Source organism: Myotis nattereri (genome assembly GCF_964212035.1).
Source record: "Myotis nattereri genome assembly, chromosome: 3".
NCBI classification, from domain to species: domain Eukaryota; kingdom Metazoa; phylum Chordata; class Mammalia; order Chiroptera; family Vespertilionidae; genus Myotis; species Myotis nattereri.
The window spans coordinates 116,999,842-117,025,981 of record NC_138077.1 but is presented as its reverse complement, the minus strand read 5'-3'; the positions used below and the strand labels follow the sequence as shown (position 1 = coordinate 117,025,981).

General features: G+C 51.2%; 1 protein-coding gene across 1 annotated transcript in view; it reads right to left on the bottom strand.

Annotated features, from left to right (window-relative positions):
• SH3RF3 (SH3 domain containing ring finger 3) overlaps positions 1–26,140 on the bottom strand; it is a gene marked incomplete at its 5' end in the record, with an annotated part of 286,711 nt that overhangs the window by 44,182 nt on the left and 216,389 nt on the right. Inside the window, 2 exon segments of the mRNA XM_081086188.1 lie at positions 3,083–3,159; positions 21,740–22,093. Of these exon segments, the coding sequence (XP_080942314.1) occupies positions 3,083–3,159; positions 21,740–22,093 (431 nt within the window).

Sequence of the window (26,140 nt, the reverse complement as noted above, 5' to 3'; positions counted from 1 at the left end):
TTTGAGTGGCCTCCCAATGCCAGGCAGTGAGAAGGGAGGGTGTGGGCTCCTGCAGGCCTCAGTGTGTCATGGGAGAGATGAGCAGCCGCCTCCTGCACTGCGTAAGCAAACTGAGATCCCTCTTTGTGGGTTTGTGTGTGTGTGTGTGTGTTTTTAATAGATTTTATTGATTTTTTACTGAGAGGAGGGGAGAGGGATAGAGAGTTAGAAACATCGATGAGAGAAAAACATCAATCAGCTGCCTCCTGCACATCCCCTACTGGGGATGTGCCCGCAACCAAGGTACATGCCCTTGACCGGAATCGAACCTGGGACCCTTCAGTCCACAGCCCGACGCTCTATCCACTGAGTCAAACTGGTCAGGGCCCCCTGGTGTTTTAAGAAAACCAAAGCCTTAGACAATCAGTGCCCATGGGAACTTTTATATGCTAGAAGAAGAGGGTAAGAACACTCTTCGACCATTGGCTGACCTGAGCGATCAGGCCTTTCAATTATATGGGCTCACACTTCAGAGCATGTGACTTGACCTGCAGAAGGCAAACCCTGCATGGACGTGGATGACTGGAGTCATTCTGTCACAGACCTTCTGATAGCCTGGCCGGTGTGTGTCACAGACCCCCGGCTCACAGTAGCATGCTCACTGCCACCCTTGTCTCTGTGTAGGCGTCCCTATCATGCACAACCTCAGATCATCTTTGAGCATGACTACTGCTACTGTTTTGGGAAGGACAGACAGACAGAGAACAACCACATTCCCACCCTACATGCCTGCCACCGGCATGCACGGACCACTAACTTCTTAGAGCTAAAAAGGATAGATGAGTGATCAGGTTAATCTGATAAACCAAAGAGGTCATTGGATCGTTTTCTCCCTAGTAATAAAATAAAGACTGTGATTTCAAAGGTCATATTCTCAAAGTGGATTGTGCATAGCGCTGTAACATATGAGATATTACTTGCCATGGTGCTTGGCACTCGGTACAAACAGCCATGCGAAGCACACAATGAACCAGTCTCCAGCATTGCTGGCCATGGCTCCTCTGCTTCTCAGATGACCACTGTGACTAGCAGACACATCTCTGCCAAAATGCTTATCATTCTTTCAAGGACAGTATTTGACATGGAAGTCTTCCTTCTGTTACCCAAATGAAAATCAACCCAGACACGCCAGCCATGCTCTGGGAGGAGACAGAGAAGGAGAGAGCAGAGGGATGGGGTCCCCAATGGCAGAGTGGGGTGGGGTGGGAAAAGAGGTCTTTCCATCTCCACATAAAATTGAAAAGCCTGCAAGGTATGGGAGGTCTGTGCATGGTGGGGCCTCCAAAATGTACTCACACACCTGGGAGTGACATTCTTGGAACTGTGCTACCTTTTGGGTCTCAAAGACAGAGCAGCCTTCTTGAGTGGCTGGTTTGATGCAGAGTTGGGGACTTTGGGCCAACACCGGGAGTCCTCTGCACCAAGGAGGGGTAAGGCTGTGGCTCTCATTGAACAAGTAAACATCTGTTGAAAGCCTGTGTGCTGGGCATTCATTTTGAGACCCAAAAGTGAACACCTGCGCATTGTTCTGCAAGAGTTCCCGGTGTCCTGCCTCTCATTTGGGAAAGTCCACGAGGGCCCAAGGGTCTCCTGTGGATGAAGATCTATTTTCTCAGGGAAAGGAAATCCAGTGTTAGAAGAGCAAGACCATCACCACCATCCTTCCCCACGTGCCTCCTCGGCCCAGGAAGCCATTGGAGCTTACCCAGGAGACCCAGTCAGAAGACAGCACCTTCTGTCCAGTGTTGGTGAAAACGTGGGTTTCAGCCTAAAGACATCTAGAAGGCAGTGTAGTAATGCTCCCCTCAGGAAGCTAGGTTAAATATAGGTGAGCCTCAATCTCCTTTTGCTTACTTGAATGATAATAACCAACTCACAGCACTGTGGGCAAAAAAACGGAGGATGTTCATGATTCCCTCCCTGTCCCCATGTAAGGCAAATGCTTCCACTAGGCAGAGGGAGGCAGGGACGCATGTGCCAGGTATTTAAGCTACTTCTAGGAAACCTTCTGGAGCTTGGCAAGTTGCTTTTTCAAGAGGCATTTTGCTTGAAATACATTCTGTTCTGCACCAACACAGATTCCCAAGTGTCCTTCTGACTGCGTAGTATCTGTGAACATTTATCTTCCCCAATTATTGACCAAATTCTTACTCTTCACCTTAGAACATTCATTCAGGTAACTGGCTCATTGCAAACAAAAGAGTAGAAGACAGTCTAATTCTTCAGAACGCTATTTAAGTGGGGAGTTTTTATACTGCACGTATCTTTTAAGAACTGTAATTTAACAAGAGTAGGTTCTAAGCAAGACAAGCATGTCACTTCCAGCAGTGACTCATCAGGGTGTATTTGGCTGTGACACACAGATTCTGTGCATGGGTATGGCAGTGACAGCTACTAAGATGCTGAGCTACTCTGAGCAGCTAGTAACTAGCCACCATGAAGACCCCATGACCTCCCACTGCGCCATCATCCTCCCACTCTGGCCTGCAGCCTACACCTTCTCAGGGGCCTGTGAGGTGTTCTCTTTGCTATGGTTGGTCCTCTCCTGATTGGCCAGTGCCTGTATCATCAAATATTTTGATTATGCCTTCTGCTCATAATAAATGTCCTACGGACAATAACATTTAAAATCCTGCTAAACTTTTCTGCACTTTCCTGTCAGTACTATTATTAGATGCACATAATTAAAACTGAGCAACTAGTGGGCAGCTGGTGTGGCTCAGTGGTTGAGTGTTGACCCATGAACCAGGAGGTCACAGTTTGACTGCTGGTCAGGGCACATGCCTGAGTTGTAGGCTTGATCCCCAGTAGGGGGCATGTGTGAGGCAGGTGATAAATGTTTCTCTCTCATTGATATTTCTATCTCTCTACTCCTCTCCCTTCCTCTCTCTTTGAAATCAATTAAAATATTTAAAAAATAAATAAAATAAACTGACCAACTAGTAACACATGAGGCCCCCATAGAAACCACACATTTCCACACTGGCAGGGTGAGATGGAGATGCTGAGGGCATGGGATCCCAAAACACAAACAGCAGCTCACACATTGAGAGGCAGCTGCCCTTTGGGAGCCATGTCCTGCGGTTCAGCCGCTGGGCTGGATCCGGCAGAGGAGGAGTCCTGTAAACAGACAAGAAGAGAGTGAGCTGACAGGTGGCCCTGCCCAGGAAGGAGAAAGACAACGTCGCATGGCATCATGAAGCATGTGTCCTCCCCTCAGGGTCTACTTGCCTGGGTTGTTAATGACTTTTTTTCCCCATATACTGGGGAGAGCTTGGCTCCCAATGATGGGCCCACGGCAGCTTTCCAGAGCCCTCCTGGAGCAGTTGCTCAGAACCCCTTTCTGTGACTGCATCTGGGTCCATCAGCACCACTCTGTGCTGAATATGGAAGAAGGCAGTTTCGGGAAGTGCATCTTTATTCTTAGAGCTTGAATGAATTATTCTTGTGTTTGTAAAAAGAAAATCCAGACAAAACCTTTCATGCTATAAAGCCTGCGCTCATTGAAAAATTGCATTCCCAGGAACTGAAGAGTAATCTCTACAGAAAGCTGGTCCTTTGGCTGTGGACAGAGGGCAGATTGTAGGGCAACAGGACTGACAGAGCCTAGCATCTCCCACCGCAGCCCTGAGGGACTCAAAGCTTCAGAGTTTATTGTGCAAGGAGATGACTGGAGGGACGTCTGCTTCTAGATAGTTCCTTACAATCAGGTGTATGCTAAGCCGGCTGAGGGAAGTGGTTAAGGGCCAGCAGAGAGATCTGGGCTGTGCATAATCTCGCTGAGGCGATTCCTGCACAGAGGCCCCTGTAGACCCAGCCACAATGAACTGAATTGTGCCCCCCAAAACATATGTCCAAGTTATAGCCCCCAGTGGCTGTGAAGGTGGCCTTATTAGAATAAAGGTCTTTGTAGATATAGGTAAGGATCCTAAAATGAGATTACCCTTGAATAGAATGGGCCCTAAATCCAATGACAAGTGTCCTCATGAGAGAGAGAAAAGGAGGACAGAGAGACCTGAGAGGAAGGAAAGCCACTTGAAGAACAAGGCAGAGACTGGAGAGATGCATCTCTAAGCTCAGGAGCACCAAGGATTGCTGGCAGCCACCAGACGCTGGGAGAGAGGTCTGGGATGGATTCTCCCTCAGCCTCCAGAAGCAACCAATCCTGCCCACCAATACCCTGATTTTGGACTTCTAGCTTCCAGAACTGTTGCGTTAAGCCACCCAGTTTGTGGTGCTGTTACAGCAGCCCCAGGGAACTAGTAAAACTCTATTCACTGACCTTGCTTAGCTGATGAGCTACATGTTCTAAGGCAACCTTCCAATCCCTCCTGGGTGGTCGACTTCCCTCCTCCACCAGGGATCATGAAAGGTGCCGGAAACCACAGCACATCTACAACCTCTAAGAAGTTGGAAATTCTATTCTTTCTTATTTAAACAACGAAGTGCCTGGCAGAATGAGAGCATGCAACACAGAAGCGTAACTTCCCTCATTTCTCCAAGACACCGTGAAGTTTCAAAGGATTTCCCACTCCAAGCTCCAGCACCTGCGAGAGACTGCTTCCCAGAGGCAGCCCCTCCCTAAGCATCCCTGTGGCTGATGCAAGATGCTGCTTCCTGGGGTGCTGTGTGGGAATGGGCTAAAGGTGGGGACATTCCTCTGCTGACAGATATGGGGGACTTCTGTCTGCTCATCACACCTGCCGAGCCTAGGAGGGGAGACAGACCTGACGGCATTCACCATCAAAGCTTGGGAATGTTTTCCTTCAAGATGCTGGAGGAGTTCTCCACAGCTGGCCAGGGACCTCCTCCACAGGCTGCAGGCTGGGGTGGGCACTGGTTCCAGGCCCTTCCTCCCCTGGGGTAAGGACAAGCACCCCAAGTGCTGGTTTCCCCACAGCTGCCCCTTCTTGGATGGTCCCTGGAGAAAGGTGTGGGCAGGATGTCAGGGCCCTTCACTCACTCACTCACTCACTCACTCACTCAGACACGGGCAGGTGGCTTCATGCTGGGGGTGATAGCCGAGGCCTAGGAGCACCCCGTGTGCCACTCGTCAGCTGAGCAAAGTCAGACCTGGTCAGTGAGCTGATGAGAAATGTTCTCTCCTCCCTTGGCTCTGCATACAAGCAAGAAAGTAGTGTGACAGTCAATTGAGTTGTAGGGTTGTTCTGCCTACATGAGGCATGATCTAGGTCCTCACTGACGTCTGCTGACCACCGATTGTCAGGACTGGCTCTATGCCCATTGTGAGCTTGCACGGGGGATGACAAGCACTGGACATGTCATTATAGACATGGGGGTCCCAGTAGTGCAGGGGCACAGGAATATACAACTGGGACCTCACCTGAGGGTGTGGCCAGGGAGGGCTTCTGTGAGCAGGGAGTGGGCCCATTAGGTGAGGTGGTGAGGGTCGGATGGTGAAGGAGGTGCAGAGTAGTCTGTCCAGCAAGGGCTGGCAAAGGCAAGTTCAGCAAATTTGAAGAAACTGAAAGAAAAAGTGAGTGGTGAGGGAAAGTGCCCAGAGCCTGTTTGTGTGAGGCCTTCTGGGAGGGTTCTGGTCTTCACCTTGAGGGCAGAGATGCCCTGGAAGGCTGGCAGGAGAAAGACTGAGATGGAGTCAGACCCATGCCTCACAGGGGGACCCCTCAGGAAGCATGAGGAAGGCCAGGTCTGGGTCAAGGGCATGGGGATGGAGGAGGTCTGGCATGTATAGGAGGTGGTGGGTAAGAACAATTACAGCAAAAATAATAAAGACCACTCCCCCATCCAGAGCTCACCAGCATTTCTGCTGGAATAATGCATTTAATATTCAAATAAGCCTATAAAGTGGGTGTTTGTTTTTTATCAGCATTTTATAAAATGAGTATCTGAGGCACAGAGAAGTTAGGTGAATGGCTCACATTCATGCCAATATAGGGCCATGGCTGGGCTGGAACTCGGGCAGTCAGATGCTGGAGGCCACATGCCTACTCGCCACATCGTCTGCATGAGTTTCTCATGGCTGCTGTAACAGGTCATGACATACTTAGTGACTGAAAACAACACAGATACACTATCTGACAGTTCTGGAAGTCAGAAGTCCCAACACAAAGGTTGGCAGGACTGTGCCCTCTGAAGGTTCTCAGGCAAAATCCATGCCTGGTCTCTTTCAGCTTCTATAGCTACCCGCTCCCCCCAGTCCCTCCTCAGCTGGTGGCCTCTGCCTCCATCTTGAAAGCCAGCAACATATCACCTTCAAATCTCTCTCTCTGACCTCTGCTTCCATCATGTCATCTTCTCTCTGACTCCAAACCTCTTGTCTTCCTCTTATAAAGACCTTGTGATTACATTGGGGCCACAGGGTAATCCAGCATAATCTTCCATCTCAAGTTCCTTGCCCCTTTTGCCTAGTAGAGTAACACATTCACGTTCTGGGGTCAGATATTTGGGAGTCCATATTCCCTCCTCTCCCAACAGGACTAGTGGAGTCATGAGCTGAAGGGCACAAGAGAGGATGAGCGGAGTTTCTGGCCTTGGCAGCTGGCCAGATGGGGGTGTCATGTGCAGAGATAGGGAGTGTGAGATCTGGGAGCCATCAGAGTTGGACGTGTGGAGACTGACATGCTTGGAGATGGTGACGTGAGGACGAAGCAATGCCAGCTGAGCAGAGGGGACAGGCCTGCAGGTGGAGGTTTGGGGATCACTGGCATGTAGCTTGTCTACATAGCAATGCAGCCCGCCAGTTAAGTTCTTAGCGCTCAAGTACGTGAGCTCGTGTCTGTGTGACCTTGGAAACAGAGCCTCCACCTCTCAGGTTTAAGTAGGAGTCAGGACTGCTGCCCTCAACTATGTGGCAGCAGGGACGGAACTTACCCTCCCAACTAAAGCAACTGAAAAATCAGGCAAAATATGTGAGCCAATGGTTCCCTAAATTTTGAAAATTAATAAAGGACAGGTAGATATGCCTGAGAGATGAGAAAATAGGGTCATAAAGGCTCCTGTCTTCTATGTTAGTTGGAATATTAAGTGAGATAATTTAATTTAAGCCCTCAATAAACGCTGCTATTATTACTGAAGCCAGGGTAGGAGGTGGATGAAATGGTCTGAAGGAAAGTGGGGTGAGGAGAGGATAGCCTGTGGACCACCAACGTGGCAGGAGAGCTGGCAAAGGGGACAGAAAACAAGCAAGAAGCACTGGTGTTTCTGGGTTCAGGGGAGAAACAGTTTCCCAGGAAGCTGTTGACAACCATGCTGAATGTTATGGAAGGTCAGGAGAGATGAAGGCCAGAGAAGCCCTTCAATGTGGGGGTGCAGACACTCACTGGGGCTGGCAATTCTTGCTAACAATGAACCCTAAAATCTGCAAACAATTTCTATTTATAATATAGAAAATTTGGAGCAACCCAAGTGTCCCATGCCAGAAGGTTTGATGGCAGATGACACCATGCACAGCAAACAGCCATGAGGTAAGGGGAATTCACACCAAGAGGTATGGAGGGCTGTGTGAACTGCCTCAAATGGAAAAGGTGGCTAGAGAAATGCGTGTGTAGGCTTACCTCATTTCTGTAAAAGATGCATGTATTTCCAGGGGAAAATGGTCTGGAGATTTATATATCAAACTAGAGGCTTGATGCACGAAATTCATTGTGCAAGAGTAGGCCTTCCTTCCCCCGGCTGCCAGCACCGGCTTCCCTCTGGCACCAGGACCTGGGCTTCCCTCTGGCCGCTGGCAGGCACCTGGGACCCAGGCTTTCCTCACAGCCCCAGCTTCGTCCAGTCTAATTAGCATATTATGCTTTTATTATTATAGATGATAACCATTGATATTTAAGGGAGTTGGGATTTGGGAAAATTATTTTTAAGTTTATGTGTTCAAATTTTTCATCATTTTAATACCAATAAGCAAAATGGTTTTCTGGTACATTGTCCAAGTCATAAAAAGAATAATAAGGTTAAGTTATTTGAGACCTGTTTTAAGAGCAAGCTCTGGGTGATGGTGATCCTTGTTTTCCTGGTTCCCACATGTGCCATCTTTATGGGGATGCCAGGGGCAGACAGGAGATCATGGAGTGTCCCTGAGGACAGGCCCAGGTGACTACTGGCAGCGCACAGGAGGAAGCCAATACCTGGGCACCAAGCACAGCAGATACACACGATGACTGGCTCAGAGGAACCTCAACCCCATGACTCTGTCCAAATAAACTCTGCTGAAACAGCCTGCCCAGCCCTGCACACGCAGAGCACCAGGGACTGCTCTGAGTCTTGCTGTGACCAAAAGGCAGCCTATGTGGGGTCTCCACTCCCAATGCTCGGGCCACTCAAGTGGTAACTCAGTGAGAGGCAAGAACGCCTTTGGCCAGGACGGTCAGAGGAGACTGACCCCTGTATGTCAGGTGGAGGGAGAGGCTGGCTGACTGTGGACGGTGCAGCGTTAAGGCTCAAGAACCCATCTTTGCCAGCATCTGCCAACTTCACTGGGTGACCCGCACACAGAACACACCACATGGCAGAGTGTTTGGAGGGTCAGGAAGGACTAGGGAGGGAGGGCTGCCCAGGCGCATGGTAAGAGAGCAGCCCCTAGAGACAGCCTCGGGGCAGTGCATCCTGGCAACGTCGCTGGAAACCTGGCTCTCGTGTTTTGAAACTTGATTTGGCAAATACTACCAAGCAAATGTGTGGGATTTCACAGCAGACTCTTACCTAAAGCTGGAAGGGAGGAGCAGAGAGGCCACACTTGTGAAAACACTTTTTTCCTGAAGGTCAAGATGGAGAATATCTAAAACAGACGCTGACTGAGCGTGTGTTCCTGTCTTGCCCCTGCATGTGCAGTACAAAGCCCAGAGGGAAACAGAGTGTGACTTCCTGCAGTAGACAGGAACCTGCCTGAGAGTCAGACCTTCATTTCTGTTATTGCTGATAGGAGGTGAGGAGCAATGTTGCTGTGGTGGCGAGTGCAGGGTACCCTCAGGGACAGCTGAGCAGAAGGAAACCAATGGGACGCTGGGGCCTCCTGAGAGGCAGCAGGGCCCTGCTAACTCCTGGCAGGTGTCCCAGAACGAACGCAGCTCTCCTTTAGGTGACTGGGAATTGGAAGCATGACGCACGCGCAGGCTTCCTAGTCAGCACCAGGCTGCCTGGAGGCTCTTCCCCCCAGTGCATCACTCCGAGGACACACGGGACAAGAGAAGTCTGGCCTCAGACTGACTGAATGCAACACCAGGGCTTCCTGTGGCCCTTTCCTTCCAGCTCTGGCCACGCTGGTGGGCTTCCCGGGCCCTAGGCCCCCACACTGGAACCTGTTCATTCCTAAGAACCACATCGCTAATACTGCCTTGATTTTTAATGGGCCTTAAGGGGTTGATGAAGCTTTGGAGGGAGGCAAATCAGGCGGGGATAAAAATAAGGAAGGAGAACAGGCTCCAGCTGCTTTTAGATAAAAATAATTGGGAACACAGACTCAAAACAGACGTTCTTCCTGTCTCTGAGATCACTAGGCTCAAAGCCCAGCCCAGCCTGGGCAGACGAAACTATGCCTCTGGTTCAGCACAGAAGGTTTTTGCTGTGATAGGCAGGGTCACATGGTCTTCTTTTTCAGATGACCCCATAATGGAACCACGCTGGGGTTCAGCCCAGGCAGGTGAGCACTTCCCCGATGTGGGGGAGCCAGCCAATAACCCGGGGATGCTGGGGCCTTGGTCCTCAGATCTACTGACCTCATAGAATGGATGACGCCAGCAATCCCGTTGGGCCTAATGTTTAAAAAAAGCATCCCATAAGCATTTAACACAGCCAAGCATGCAAAAGGGGTCAGCTGCTCAGGTCACTGGTCAGAGGTGATGCCCTCGTCAAATGAAACTCCCATGGTGCCTGCAAACAGAGGGAAAGCAGGTCTGGGAGTCCAGTAATGCTGCCCCCAGTGCCCCGCGCCCACTGCCCTGCAAGCACACGCACAGGCGGGAGGCGGAGCTCAGGCAGGCCAGTGATCCTGGGCCCGGGCAGCTGCTCGCCTTCCAGGCCTCCTTGTCCCACCAACAGAAGGCAGGACAGGGTGACTGCAGGGCTCACACAGCCCTGGTCTGGCAGTCAGTGAGAAGCCTGCCATCACTTCTTACAGTGACCTGCCAGCCTCTTTGGAATACCCCAGCCTTGGTGATTTAAATGAGCATCAGTTCCTGGCTGCAGTGCTGTGGCCTCAGACCCCTGATTCTAAACTGTCAGGTTGTTACCAGAGGCTGAAGACCCTGCTGCTACATTTTTTGTTGTTGTTAATCCTCACCTGAGGATGTATTTCCCCCACTGATTTTTAGAGAGAATGGAAGAGAAGGAGAGGAAAAGGAGAGAGAGAGGGAGAGAGAGAGGGGGAGAGAGAGAGAGAGAGAGAGAGAGAGAGAGAGAGAGAGAGAGAGAGACATGGATGGATTGGTTGCCTCCTGCATGCACCCTGCCCAGGTATGTACCCTGGACCGGAATCAAACCCTTGACCATTCAGTGGGGGAAGCTGATGCTCTAACCACTGAGCAACTGGCCAGGGTGCTGCAGCTCCAATGGGGCCCCTGAGCAGTAGTTGGGAACCAGGTGATTTTATTTTCCTCGTAGGGTCAATACGAGGAAAAAGGGGTCTGGACTGGTGGGCTGAAAGGGGCTTCACCTTGCTTTCCTGACACAGTGGCACACACTGGGACCCTGAGAAGAAACCCCCAGAAGAAATGGACTTACCCTCAGTTCAATTTTTAATATGAGTTCAGAAAACTCATCACCCCAAAGAGCAGTTAAATAAGCCTACTTTCTTCATCACACGACCACTCCATACAGAATGCAAGTGAGTCTCATGAACATGCTTCTAAAGAAAAACTCAAAAGAAAACACTTTATGGCCCGAGTCTTTTGCTTGGCTCCAAAAGGACAGCACCAGGGCGGGCAGAGGCCTGGTGGCATCATGAGGGTGAAGACAGGCAGGCCTGGAGGCCTGGAGGTCAGAGCCCAAGAAGCCTGACCAGATGGCCTGTCCTGGGACAGGGAGGGCCTTTCTTCCTGCCAACATAACAGTTCTTTCTCAGCCCTTGGGAAAGCTGGCTGGCCACCTAAGATGGAGGCAGCGAGGAGGCCTACATTCACCTTGCATGCTGCCCACTGCCCACTCCGCCCCGGCAAGCTCTCCACATTAGCTCACAGCGTGACTCTGGAGCCTTTGGGCTGTTACCTCCTCGGCTGTGTGAACAGGCCCCTCCCTCAGGGCTGTGCTCAGCTCAGGATTGGACGGACTCACCCAAAGATCAAATCTGGCCCCTCGCTGCCTCCTGCTTTTGTAAATAAAGCTTTATTGGCACCCAGACACCCCACACACTTGCTGTTGCCTGTCTGCTTTTGCCCACAAAGGTGGAACTGAACAATTGTGACATACTACGTGGCCCAGAAGCTTGAAACATTCCATCTCTGGCCGTCCAAGGACAAATGCTTGCCAGCTCTGCTCTGGTCTGCAACCTTCAGTGCCTGCCCTCACCTCACTGGGCCAAGGGTCGGGACCAAAAAATCTCGCTATGCCAAAAGCTTAACGAGGCACCCAGGACATTATTAAGGAAAGTGGCCCAAGAAGGGCAGCATGGAGGAACAGCATCCACAAAACAGCTCCAGTTTAAGGAATGAAATCTCACAGCACCAGCGAGGGCAACAGGCCTGTAAAGGGGCTACAGGATCAACTTCTTACCTTGGGAGCCTCGAAAGTTTCAGCTCTGAACCAACAGATGTAGCCCTTGAGCCTCATTTCATGAGAAGGAGTCACAGGTGGACCTCCATCATTGCTTCCTCTCTAGCCTTTCCCTTGGAAAGTCCGGTTGCTTGGTCATCCTTGGCCACAGAAGGTGCCAGAAGCTATTGTGAACCCCCTTTCACTGTATGAGTCCATAAGACTACAGACATCTTCATCTGGCTTTGCACAGAATGTACAGTATTTGTGGACCAACAAACTGTCTGCTATGCTTCAGACAGAAGGTGCTTTCTCTATAGTGAGAGGCTGCAGGGAGGATGGGCTTCAAAACCCTGTTTTGTTCAACTCAGAATGCTCATCCCTCCACTCATGCATCCGAGAGCCCCTGTGCAGAGGCTCCCTGCCAGGCACTGAGGGTACAAAAGGGGCAAGTATACCTTTGTCTTGGCTAAGCTCACAGGCTGTCGGGCCAGCAGGTGATGGCAGACATTATCAGAACTGTGTTGAGAAAACTGGACAGATACATGCAAAAAATGAAGCTAGACTACTTTCTTACACCACACACAAGAATAAACTCAAAATGGATTAAAGACTTAAATGTAAGGCCCGAAATCATGAAACTCCTAGAAGAAGACACAGGCAATAAACTCTCTGACATTGCTCTTAATAATATTTTTTCTGATATATCTCCTTGGGTAAGGGAAACAAACACACCAAACAACAACAACAACAGAAAACAAACAAATGGAACTATATCAAGCTAAAACAGTTTGCACAGAAAAAGAAACATCATCAAAATGAAAAGACAACCTAATAAATGACAACCAATAACGGGTTAATATCCGAGATATATCAAGAACTCATACAACTTAACACTAAAAGGACAAGTAATCAAATTAAAAAATGGGCAGGGGACTTGAACAGACATTTCTCCAGAGGACATACATACAGCCGGCCAATAGACATATGAAAAGATGCTCAATGTCACTAATCATCAGAATTGCAAATTAAACCACAATTAGATACCACTGCACACCTGTCAGAATGGCTATCATCAATAAACCCAAGACCAAGAGGTGTTGATGAGGATGTGGAGAAAAAGGAACCCTCGTTCATTGTTTGTGGGGATGCAAATTGGTGTAGCCACTATGGAGAACAGTATGGATATTCCTCAAAAAATCAAAAATAGAACTACCATATAACTCAGCAATCCATTTCTGGGTATTTACCTGAAGAAATCTAAAACACTAATTTGAAAAGACGTATGCATTTCTATGTTGATTGCAGCATATTTATAATAGCCAAGATACAGAAGCAACCCAAGTATTCATCAATAGACGAATGGATAATGAAGTGGTACATATATACAATGGAATATTATTTGGCCATAAAAAAGAATGACATCTTTCTATCTGCAACAATATGAGTGGACCTAGAGGGTATTTCTCTAAATGAAGTAAGTCAGACAGAAAAAGAAAAAATACCATATGATTTCAATTTTATGTGGCATCTAAAGAACAAAATAAATGAACAAATGAAACAGAAACAGATTCATAGATACAAAGAAAAAATAGATGGTTGCCAGATGAGAGGGGTGAAAAAGAGAAAAGTATTAAGAAGTACAAATTGGTAGCTACAAAATAGTTACAGTGATGTAAATAAAGCATAGGGAATATAGTCAAATAATCCTATCTAATAAAAGAGAAACATGGTAATTAGTGTATGACTGCTACCCTTCCCATTGGCTAATCAGGGCGATATACAAATTAACTGCCAGCCAAGATGGCCGCCGGCAGCCAGGCAGCTTAAAGCGAACATGAGGCTTGCTTGCTTCAGTGACTGAGGACTCCAACGTTCCCCGCCTGCAGCTGCCGGCCTCTGAGCTGCAACTCTAAGCAGCTGTTACAAATATAGAAGCCAAACAAAACCCCAGAAACCTGCTTTAGTCGCCCGGCTTCAGCCAGCAGGATTGCAATATTGTTTCAAATACAGAAGGTAAACAAAGGCCAGAAACCTGCTTTCAGCAGCAGAGGCCTAAGAGCTGGAGCCTCAGAGCTAAAGCTGGCCCAGAATAAAAAAAAAAAAGAAAAAAAGGAGTGGTTGGGAGCTTCAGTCACCTGCCAGCCTGAAAACAGCCCTCAGCCCCTCACCCAGACTGGCCAGGCATCCCAGTGGGGACCCCTACCCTGAAGGGTGTGTGACCAGCTGCAAACAGCCATCATCCCCTCACCCAGGCTGGCCAGGCACCCCAGTGGGGACCCCACCCTGATCCAGGACACCGTTCAGGGCAAACCAGCCGGCCCCCACCATGCACCTGGCCTCTATCCTATATAGTAAAAGGGTAATATGCCTCCCAGCACCGGGATCAGCGTGACAGTGGGCAGCGCCCAAACCCCCTGATCGCCCTGTGGCTCTGTGTGTGACAGGGGGCGGGGCCACAACCTCCCTATCTGCCCTGCTCTGTTCGGGACAGGGGAAGGCGCCCTAACCCCCTGATCAGCCCTGCTCTGTGCCTGATAGGGGGGAGCTCCCCACCCCCTGATCGCCCTGCGGCTCTGTGTGTGACAAGGTGCGGTGCCCCAACCCCCTGATCAGCCCTGCTCTGTGTGTGACAGGGTGCAGCGCCCCAACGTTCCCCCCCCCCCCCCCACGAGCCCTGCTCTGTGTGTGACAGGGTAGAGCCATAACCTCCCCATTGGCCCTGTCCTGAGTGTGACAGGGTGCGGCGCCCCAACCCCCTGATCCACCCTGCTCTGTGCGTGATGGGGGGAGCTCCCCAACCCCCTGATTGGCCCTGCTCTGTGGGTGACAGGGGGTGGCGCCGAAACCTCCCCATCGACCCTGCCTTGAGTGTGAAAGGGGGCGGTGCCCCAACCCCCCAATCGGCCCTACCCTGAGCGTGACTGAGGCTGGCATTGCAACCTCCTGATCCGCCCTGCTCTGTGCATGACAGGGGGTGGCGCCCAACTCCCCAATCAGCCCTGCTCTGAGCCCAACCAGGGACTGCACCTAGGGATTGGGCCTGCCCTCTGCCACCTGGGAGCAGGCCTAAGCCAGCAGGTCATTATCTCCTGGGGGGTCCCAGACTGTGAGAGGGCACAGGCCGGGCTGAGGGACCACCCCTTCCACCCCCCCCCCCCCCAGTGCACAAATTTTTGTGCACGGGGCCTCTAGTACTGTAATAACTATGTATGGCATGAAATAGGTACTAGACTTCTAGGGGAAATCATTTTGTAAGTTCTATGTGTCTAACCATTGTGCTGTATACCTAAAACTAATATAATATTGTATGTCAACTGTAATTGAATAAAAAGTTTTTTTGACATTTAAAAAATGTTAAACACACACACACACACACACACACACACACACACTGTGTACACACCAGCTGCCGGGAGCCGGTCCATGCTTGCTGTTTCAAGGGACCTGGCATATATGGCATACTGTTCTTAATATGTTTGCTCACCTTCTTGGCACTATGTGTTTTAACCAAGGTCTCTGAGAAAGGTTGTTTCCCCAGGTAGGGATTTTCCCCTGAAGTTAGGGAGGGAATAAAACCTCTTAACTAAGTGCCAGGTGGGTAATTAATCACTTTAACTATGAACAATCATGCTTAAGCTACATAATCTTTACTCCCTGGAATGGAGATAAGAAACGCCCTAACCTTTGGAATAGAGATTGATAGGATTGAATCAACTGGTATAAATACAGATGTAACAAGACAGCAAGAGACAGAGAGAGAGACAGAACCTAGGCACAGAACCTACACAGAACGTTCTCTAGAGACAGAAGAACTTCGCTGGAGAGGACATGGCAAAAGATCTTGGACAGAAACTGGCCTCAGAACCTAGAGACAGAACCTAGCGAGAGAACATGGCAAAAGATCCTGGACTGAACCTGACTATAGAACATGGCAAGAGAACCTGACTAGAACTTGGTGACTGAACCTGGCTGGAGAACCTAGCGAGGGAACATGGCTACAGAACCTGGCTGGAGAACCTGGAGAACCTAGCAAGAGAACATGGACACAGAACCTCTCTGGAGATCGAGACCAGAACTTGGCTGGAGATCCTGGCTAGGCTGCTGATCAACTGAATGCTGTCTCCATGTCATTCCTTCTTCGCCGACTCCGTCCACACCTTTGGGTACCCCTGGACCTGCTGGGGTTGGACCCCAGCAACCAGCCTGGGTCTGGGTGTGGGAGCTCATGAGAGAGGAGGTAGAGAAGATGAGTTTGAGAAGGCTGCCAGAAATCCCTAACCTGGAACCCTTGCAGATGCTGCCTGGGGGTGGGGAAGGGGCTGCACAGGGCTCAGCTGGGAGAGAGGAGGCAAGGTGTGCTCTGGGAAGGGGCTGGGCCTGACCTGAAAGGAGAGGGAGGGATGAGACCAAAGGAGACCCAGGTGAGGCTCTGAACTTCCTCATCACCCTCCATCCAGAAATATGGTGCCTGAGGAACAGAGCCTTTAAGGAGATGTGGGGGACCAGGGAGCTGGCCCCGCAGATCCTTGGGGCCCATTCTTGCCTCTCTTCTTCGTTTCCTCCTGGCTCTGAACTGCCATGGCTTCTCCTTGTGCTGACCTATTTAGTGCTTCCCACTTTCTATGCTCTATGGCAGAGGTCCTCAAACTTTTTAAACAGGGGGCCAGTTCACTGTCCCCCAGACATTCCACACATGCGCACTGCGGGCCCAGGACGAGTTGGCTGCTAAGCAGGACAGGCAGCAGCGGCAAAAACACCCGGCGGGCCGGATAAATGTTTTCAGCGGGCCACATGTGGCCCGAGGGCCATAGTTTGAGGACCCCTGCTCTATGGCATGGAGCGATGCCCTCTGCTGGTGGTCCAGGTGAGTCCTAAGGCGAGGTCCATGACAAGCCTCTCTTTGTGTCCGCCATAGGCTGCTCCCTTAACAAAGGGCTCACCAGACTTCAGAGGATAGTCAGGGTTCGGGGTGGGAGGACCAGCAGCTCACCTGCATTCCTGGACCAGCATGTGCACACCAGAACTCCCCGCGCTCCCCAGGTGCCAAGGGGGTGCCAGGGACCTTCCTGATGCAGCCTTCTCTTGTCTGCCAGGGATGGCAGACACCTGTGGATGTGGCTCCTGCCTTTTCATAGCAGCAAAAGAAACACAGTTGACACTGAACACCATGAACAAAAAGCCTGGCAGTGACCATGGCAAAGCCAGGCCACAGGCAGCCACAGCGTTCCCTGCCCTCACTCAGGCATGGCCCATAAGTCACAGGGGCACAGCAATTCCCAGATCTGCTTGAAGAAAAGTCTCCTGCACAAGGTCTTCAGGATGAGATGTTTTTATTCGTCCCACATTCACTTGTTTGTTTCTTTCTCCTTATAAGACATGGAATTAAATTTGCAACTTTCTCAAAGTGCTAAGACTAAGCGCCGGTTCTGGACCAAGCAGCAGTCTGCGGGCTGCAGGGCAGGTGAGAGCAGCCTGTGCCTGTCCCTCGGCAGTCCCCAGCACAACCTCCTGTGGACAGGACCGGTGTGTCCTGGGGCCCACCAGGCCCGGCCCGCAGACTGCTGCACTGAGGCAGACACCTGCGCCCCCCCACACTGGAAAGGCTCCCCAGCAGCAGGGGGAGCATCCTAACCACATCCTGGGAGCTCGCATGCACAGCTCTCCTCACTGACTTCTCAGACACAGTGAAGACATGGAGAAATTTCTCTTGATATTTTCCCTGTTGAATCTCAAACACTTCCCCTCCCACTGATTTCACAGGGCCCTTTCCTGGTCTTGATTTGTAAGCCATTGGGCTCTGAAGCTGAGGAATTCACAGGGCTGGTGACAGAGCCTGTTCCTGGCCTGGCCGGCTGGGGAGCCTTTCCTAAATGTGGGTGCTCGATCCCACAGAGCCCACACTCGCCACCCGGGCAGGCCAAGGGCAATTGGCACAGAAATGTGAGCCTCACTCTGCAAGTGTCGGCTCTTCTGCAGTCACTGTCTGCAGACAGTTTCCCGGCCTCTGTGTGAAGCAGTGATAACTTACACAGACACAGCGGCTTTGCGGGGAATGGTGCTACAGGGGGCTGTTCACCAACATCTGGGTTCTCATCAGGGGCACCTGCTGGAGGACTTGCTGTGGCGACTGAAAGGTGAGCTGGAGTGACACGGGTCACCTGCATGCAGAAGTCTTTAGGAGCCATTACACTGGCTGCCACACATCTCACCCCTCACTGCCACCTGAGGTCAGCATGCATCCTCTGTACAGGGCCAGACAATAAATATAATATTTTAGGCTCTGTGGGGAATATGATCTGTCACAACTAAGCAGCACCTCTGCTGTGGCCTGAAAAACAGCTACAGACAATGTATAAGTGAGCAGGTGCAGCTGTGTTCCAAGAAAACTTTATTTACCAAAGAGGGAGTAGGACAGGCTTGGCCTGAAGGTGTGCTGATGTCCAGGGAGAGGGCACTGTGGAGCAGGCAGGCCCTCAGCTGCCCATGATAGACTGCAGTCTAAGTGAGAAGTAAGCCTCTGAGGGTTTATGGCTGCTTGTTATCACAGCATAACCTGCTCACACTGACAGATATAGGGTGTTCCAGACCTACATGTACCCATTAAGGTTCCTCAGGCAGTTTGGTGATGACTTTAGTCACCTGGTTGGTTTCTTATTTGGTTTATGGGAGAACTATTCTAAAATGTAAGTAATCATTTCCTAATTTGATCCAATGGCAGCTATAAACAAATAATTGGATTTTTAAAACTGGATGTGGGAGCAGTTTTAAATAGTCAGATGTGCACCTGTCCAACCACTAGGGTCTGGGATCGCTTGTCACAGCACATGACCACCTTCATCCTGACAAGTATAATGGGAGAAGGGCTTTGGTGTTAGAGCCCAGGCCCTGATTAGATGGCAGAGGTGCCTGGGAGAAGAGGGTTTGGAACTTGCAGGATCTTAGGTTCAGGAATTTGTGAGAAGATGGAATAAAGAAGGGGAAGCAGGTTTGAGGAAATAGGACTGTCGCTATTCTCTGACATATTGAACTTGAGGTACTGCTCCAGGTGAATCTATTAGGTAGTAAAATATCTATAGATTAGAAAAGGACTGTGACAGGAGCTGTGGCTGCGAGCAGGCTGGGCACCACCCACCCTTACCCACCACCAGCCTTCCAGACCTTCAGCTGACACCACAGCAGAGAGAGGCTCCGGGAGCAGACAGCCATGACTGGATAGACGAGGTGCCCTGGCTGTCACAGCTGACACCTGGGGGCTCATGATTCATTCCCTGACCCTCCGAGGAGCAGAAAGAACCACCACCTATAGCACTGACCTCACCCTGAGGAGAGGCCACCTGTGTCTGACAACAAACCAGCCAGGAGGCTCTGCGCCAGCTCCACTTAGCACATGAGCACACTGAGACTCCAGAAGCGACCAGGCAACTCTCCTAGGTGACACAGCTAGTGAGCAGGGGCCTCTGCCCGCTACTGCCCTGTGCCAGGTCCCAGGCCAGGCTTCACAGAGTGCCCGCTGCTCTCTGCAGGGGCTGGCGGGCACTTTCCACTCCTCTGGCCAGAAGCCAGCCCTGAACATTTTATAGCAAAGGAAGGTTAGGTGGCCTCTAGCCACCACTCCAGCCTGGAGCCAGGGGCAGGGCGGGATGAACAAGCCCGCGGGAGCTGTCAGAGCGAGCTCTCACTCACACCATCTGCTTCCATTTCCTCTGGGTGAATGAAAAGAATGAAAGCTTCTAGTTTTCCCTAGGGTGAGCTGTGCCTGGAGAAGCCCAGACAGGGAGGGAGCACACATAGGCCTGAGGTGTCCCAGAGGCATGCTGCCTGCTGCTAGGACCCTGAGCATTCTGTCACAGCTACTGCATTTTAGGGCCATTTCTATAGAAACCACAACCCCAGCACTCCCTTTCTATTTTAAAGGAACACAAAAGAGAGCTAGAAGAATCAGTGATATTGAGGATCTGTATCTCAGCCACCTAAGGGCTCCCTTGTTCATGTGGCTCAGAGGCAGGGCTCAGCCACACTGCTGCTGTGTGTTTGTGGCTGTGAGGATGGGTGCATTTGCTCTTTATCTGGTTCATGTTCCTCCACAGGGCTTCAGAATGAAGTCAGTTAAATGGCAGCAAGACTATCTTGTGTTGGGCAACCTTTCTGATCTATGGAAGGCAGCTATGCTCACCACTATACCACCAATGCAACCTGCAACCTTTCTGATCTATGGTCGCAGGCACATAGGGTTTTTAGGGGGACTCAGCTGAGCCACTTCCCCAGGCCTCGCACACCAGTCTGGCTGGGAGTGCACACAGGCGTGGCCCACCCAGCAACAGCCACCCCTGCACTCCAGAAGAAAACTTGGTGGAACCCACGATCCAGGTCTCACAAAACCTCTGCCCCTTGTTGCCAGGAAGCCTTGGGTGTGCTGCACAGGAGCAGACAGGGCTGGTCTGAGTTCGAGGTGAGCCCTGTCATCTCACAGGGGCCAAAAACACCCATGCCCCTGGGCACAGAGGAGCCCGGGGGGTTCCTGCTATGCTGGCCTGGAGCCTGTCTTCATCATGCCAGCCTGGCACTTGGAGGCCTTTTTCTGAGAAAGGCAGGCCTGCAGAGTCTGGATTTTCCAGATTGGTGACCACAGAGCCCACTTCTAACTCCCAAGTGCAGAACTCCGGGACTAGGTCCCTCTTTCAGGGCAAATCCAGCCTGGTGGGGAGGAGGGTTCATGAGGCGGTGGCCAAAGCAGGACCTGGCGTTCGGCATGCTCTAGCAGCCCTGGGTACGTCCCTAGGTCGGCCAGGGGGTGGGCATCTCAGTGTGATGCACAAGACCAACAAAGCAACCCCAAGCCAGAAAAGCAGCATGGGAGCAGTGGCAGAACCAGGGGCTAGTCTCTGGGGCAGCCCGCCCATGGACAGCACGCCTGGGCTGTGGGAAATAGCACGGGGAAGTTCATCCTAACTCCCAGCCGCTCAGCTCACCCCTTACTTCTCCCAACAACTGAAATAAACTGGGACGGGTGAAAACTGCTTTGCTTGACCTCTTGCCCTTTGTAATGACCTTCATTAAAATCCGGAGCCTGGCCATAACTTTCACCTGAAGTCAAAAGGACAGGAAATGGGTCTCAAGGTCCCAGCCACCTCTAAAATGAGCTAATACAGCACTTAATTCTAGTGGAACAAAGTGGGAACAGATTTTTAAAAATCTGTTTCCTCCTGCTCTGGGGGTTGTCTAAGTAGAGCCAGACTACGGAGCCAGACTACGGAGCCACTGGGCCGCTAGCACCCATGGGCCCTGCTCGTTTTCAGAACTCCTAGGGAACACTGAGGGTGTGACCTGTGGACCAAACGTCCTGGCAGCCCTGAGTCGTTAACTGGAAATAAGGCCCCCCTTCCCTTATTCTCCCCCTGCTCCTTTATCTTACTCGTGGAAGTTGAGCCGATGCCATGCCTAGAAACAGAAGGCATCTGTAGGAATCTGTAATAATGAAAGGGTAACATGCTAATTAGACTGGACGTCATTCTGGACATCATTCGGACGAAGCCGGGGCGGGAGAAAGCCGGGTCCTGTGTGCCAGAGGGCAGCCGGTGCCCACAGCCAGGGGAAGGAAGGCCTACTCTCGCACAAATTTGTGCATTGGGCCTCTAGTAATGATATAAGTACTAAACAGTGTGCTCAATCCGGTTCTGAGGTCTGGCCGCTCCACTCTTTGTTGAAAGGGAAAGGAGTTGGCAAGTGTTAAAGAGATGCTAAAAACATCCAACACTAAACCAGGACATCATCCATAACACCATCAGATCGACTGAGTGCAAACTGAGACAGGATAATGTTATTCAAAGGCTATGCCAATCACATATCTGCCCTGGTAGTCACAGGGAGACACACCCGCCATGGTCAGAGGTCCTGAGAATAGGCAGCGAGAAGGGTGCTGCCTTGACCTCCTCCATGCTAGTTCAGGGGACGGATGCTGAGCTCCGATCTGAGGATGGAGCCCCCAGCCCCAGGAAGGGTGCCCAGTGCCTCCCTGTCCATGCCCCGAGGATGTTACCTGGGTGGGAGCACTGCACGACACATGCGCCAGGTCCCGGATCCTGGCCGTGGCCCGGGGGTCGCTGGAGCTGATCAGCACTGGAGCACTGATTTCCACGGAATGCCTGTGGCCGGCAGCCTGTGAGGACCTGTGTGTCAGGCTGACTGCGGTGAAGGAGTGGCGTTTCCTGGCATTCTTCTTGCCGTCCACACGCTGCTGAAAGGCACTGACTGCCCCTGTGCTGCTTAAAGTGAGACCTGGGGCCACACTGGCCACCGCGCCAGGGTCAGAGGGCAACGAGGCATGGCAGTCAGACACAGCAGCTGGGCAGAACTTGTCCATTGCAATAAGCTGCTTGGCTGAGTCGTTGAGCTAAGTGAGAGAGGGAGAGGGGCTTCGTTAAATAAGGACCACACGCCACACCCAGCTTTCCGAGCTCACCCAGCCTGCACTCACAGTTAGAAATGGACACTGTGCTCAGACTGACCAGATCTTTCTAACAGGGCATCAGGTATGAGAGGTGCAGCCAAACACACAGCGAAGGCTGGAGTGCCATCTGAGGAGTTTATTGAAAAGGATCTACCACATCTGCCCCAATGGAGCCCCCTGTTCCTGGGCTGCCCATTTCTGAGGGACCAGAGAGAGAGAAGCAAGGAACGCCTAGCCATTATCTGCCAGTCACCATGGCAACAGGTTCTTGGCCTGCCTTGCAAATCTGGTCACCCTGGTAGGAGAATTCAAGGCATGTGACCAGAAGGCACTTTCTAGCCAGCCTGACTCCAAGCTGACCTGACCTGGTTCATGAGGGGTTAAAACTGCATTCTTTCCAGCAAACCTGCAAGGGCTCAGGGCACAACTCCCTCCTTGTTCTTCCACCCGTGGGGCCTTTACAGGGAGTTTGATCCCTGTGGAGCTTATCAAGGAAGGCAGGATGGGTTCCAGTCCCTGACAGCCTAGGTACTTGGGCCCCAGGGCTTCAGGCCCCATAGGCAGGCAGTGCCTGAGGCTGGAGGGGCTCTGGGAGAGAGGTGCCCTCTCCTGTTGGGGTCCAGCAGGGCCTCGGTTAGACGAAGGGTCAGTTCATTGTCTAGGAGCCAGAGTGTGCCCCTGGCTCTTCCACTTGGAGCAAGCTTTACATCCAAGGTGTACAACGGAGCTGCTTTCCCCGAGGCTGCACTGGGCTCTACCTCTGTTCATGCTAGAGGGGAACTTGCCGCAACTGCAGGACTGAAGCAGAGATGGCTGGTTCCCATGGGCTCGGAGTAGCCAAGAAGGACACGCACTATGAGAATGAGCTGGGCCCATCTGAACAGACAGTTAAATAAATCATGCTAGACAAACATCTGTGGAATTCTATTCTTTCTCCCTCCTCTTTTAAGAAGTAGCTGAAAAAACAGAGTCAATGCCAGCTAGCCCCTGGGACCTGCCCTGGGAAGCACAAAGGTAAATAGGAGGGAACTTGAGCCACTGGTCTGTTTTTTCCTCCCCAGACAGAAAGGGTGTGGGATGGGAGCCCTGGTGGAGCAGGCCTGGCACATACTTGCCTGCAGAGTCTGGAATGATGCACGGGGTTCAGACGGGAGCAGTCTGGGATGATGCACTGGGTTTGGGCAGGAGCAGGGAGAGCAAATGCGGCAAGAAAATCCCTAAGGGCAGGAGGCCCTTGCAGGCAGGTAAATGCAAGGACCCCAGCTGTGCACCTGCCTGTGGACTTCACCCTGTGCAGGAGCCACGCCCATGTCCTCAGCTGAGGGGGAATGTGGGCTGGAGCCTGATGGGGCCAGGCCAGAAAGGGCACTGGAGTCTGGCCTCAGGCCTGGGTTGGGAGATTCCCTCAGCCCGGAGCCATGGAGGCTCTCATTCAGGGTCACTACCAGGGTACGGAGGCCACTGCTAACATCTTGATAAGTTAAAGCATTTTAAGAAGACAAAACTCCACTGAATTGCAGTGGTGAGAGCCCTGATGCAGCCCCTCTGCAAGGCCAGGCAGATCCTATACACACCACTGCCCTGGAGGCCCTTGGGCCGTCAGCATCTTCCTTACAAACACCGTCTTTCAGAGGGAGGGTATGAAAATCTCACTCCAGGCCCCCAAATGGGTGATCTAAGTCCAGGATTGTTTACCTTGAAATGTTTCCTCCAACAAGCTCAGCTGCTTTGCTCTATTTTATGTCTTTTATTTGCTTGCTCCCTCAACAGTCCTAGCTTGAAGAGCACCACAGCTCCTGTCCCCCACAGCCCTGTGTGGGCTCTCCAAAGGGGACCCCGGACTATGGTCTGCACCCACACTGCAGGGCCAAGTACAAAATAAAAAAGCTGGAAGGCACAATGCCCCTCATTATGGGCATCGGAATATAGACTAAACACTCCCTGTGTGTCTCCACTTGGAAGGTTATTATACAGAATTAATAACAGAATTCCATTCTTCCCCAAAGCAATGGCTCTGGACTATCTCACTGAGTTCCACTGTTCCTCTGTTGAGTCAGTATTAGAAATTCCAATTTCAAGATCAGGAAATTCAGGCACCTACAGGTCAGGTGTGTGCACATCCAGCCCACTCGATGCCATAGGGAGCTGAACATAGTGCCAGGAGTGCTGCACTGCCCACCGCTGGCACTGCTGGCCACTGCCTGAGCTAGTCCTCAACCACACTGCCCTCTCCTTCTCTATGGAGAACCAGGGTGCAAGGGCATTGTGCCTTTCTCACCCACCCCGTAATAATCCAAAGCCCATGATAGGTGCTGAAAGTGAGGGCCAATACATTTCCGGTGACTATAGTGCTTTCAACAAACTATAGGAAAAGTAAGAACTTCATCTTTCAGGTGATGAATCCACACATTTCATCAGCAGCTCTTAGAGGTGAGGGGACATCCAGGGAAAGGCCTACTGATGAGGAACTGTTCAATTTTGTCTTCTTTACTAAATTGTTGTTGGTGACAAGTAGCTTCTTATTGGAGATAGAGATAGATAGATGATAGATAAATAGGTAGATAGACAATAGGTAGACAGATAAGATGATAGATTGAAGATAGATAATAGATAAATGATAGATAGATAATAGATAGATAGATAGATAGATAGATAGATAGATAGATAGATGATAGAAAATTACCCAAGCATTGACCACCATGCCTGGAGTCTGGGCTTGCTAGATTTTGATAGGTGCAGTGGGAGAACTTCAGCTCTGGGACTTGCTCCTGGAGACAAAGCTCACTGTCCAGGGAAGCTGCCATCACCTTTCCAACAAGCTCCATGAGCCATGTGACATGGTGCTCAGGGCTGGGCCTGGCAGCTGGCACCACCAACGCTGTCCCGGTTGGAAAGCCTCTCTCTGGGTGCACATGTCCACACCACATAGACCCACCATTGCAGGACACCTGCAGCTACCATGACCTGCCACCAGTGGCTCCTGCATCAGACTCTTCGGAGCAGCCATAATATCCCATTTCCTCCTACTCTGACTGGAGAAACCAGATGGCTCTGCTCTGTGCTGTGTAGGCACTGTGTCTAAGTTTCCCAGGGCCTGGGGGACCCAGGAGATGATGAGCAAACATGGGAGATTTCCTCTTCCTTCCCCCACAACCAGAATGCTAGAATGTGCTGTCAAGTGGCTGCTGACTGGGGAGCGGTGGAGTGTGGTGATGTGGACAAGTGCTTCCTGCCTGAGGGTGCTCCCCTCTCTCAGCCAAGATGCTCACCTGGGAATGAACGGGCTCTGCTGTCTGTCCACAGGTGGGGTTATCTGATTTGTATCTCAAGTGGGTACCTCCAACCCCCACAGGCAGCACAATCAGACAGACTGTGCTTTTTCACCACACACATAACACAAAAACCAATGACTAACCAACGCATCTAGTAACTCCAATTTTGATTGTTCTTTATGGAAATAGAACACATTTTCAACGACCATACGAAATGGAAACAGAGTGGCAGCCCCAATGTTTAAAAGTCTTGATGAGCTTGTCCATTTATCAGAGGACCATCACTGGCGCTTGGAAAGGAGGGACCCCCAACAGAGCCTGCTCCCTCATGCTCTGCGGGTCCCTCCGCAAGGCCAGTGCTCAATCCACACACTCCGGGGAGCACATCCGGGGGCAGGTCAGCTCCTAGTCACACTGCCCTCCGCCAGGGTCCCGTCTGGGCAATGGGGCAGTGATGGTCAGCCAAGGTGACTTCCCTGTCAGGGACTCTGTATTCTGCCTGTGTGGTTAGCAACTGTGGATGAAAAGGGGCCACATGTTAACCTGACTAGCTCAGGGGAGGCCTGTGTGGTGGCTTTGCAAACTCAGAGACCTAAAGTAACCACAAAGGAGGTCTGAAATGAAAGCTTTTAAAATAAAAGCAGTTTATGGAAGATAGTCATGTTCTAAGCTAGAATCTTCCCTGACAAAGGTCAATCTTTACCTTAATTAAGTCTGT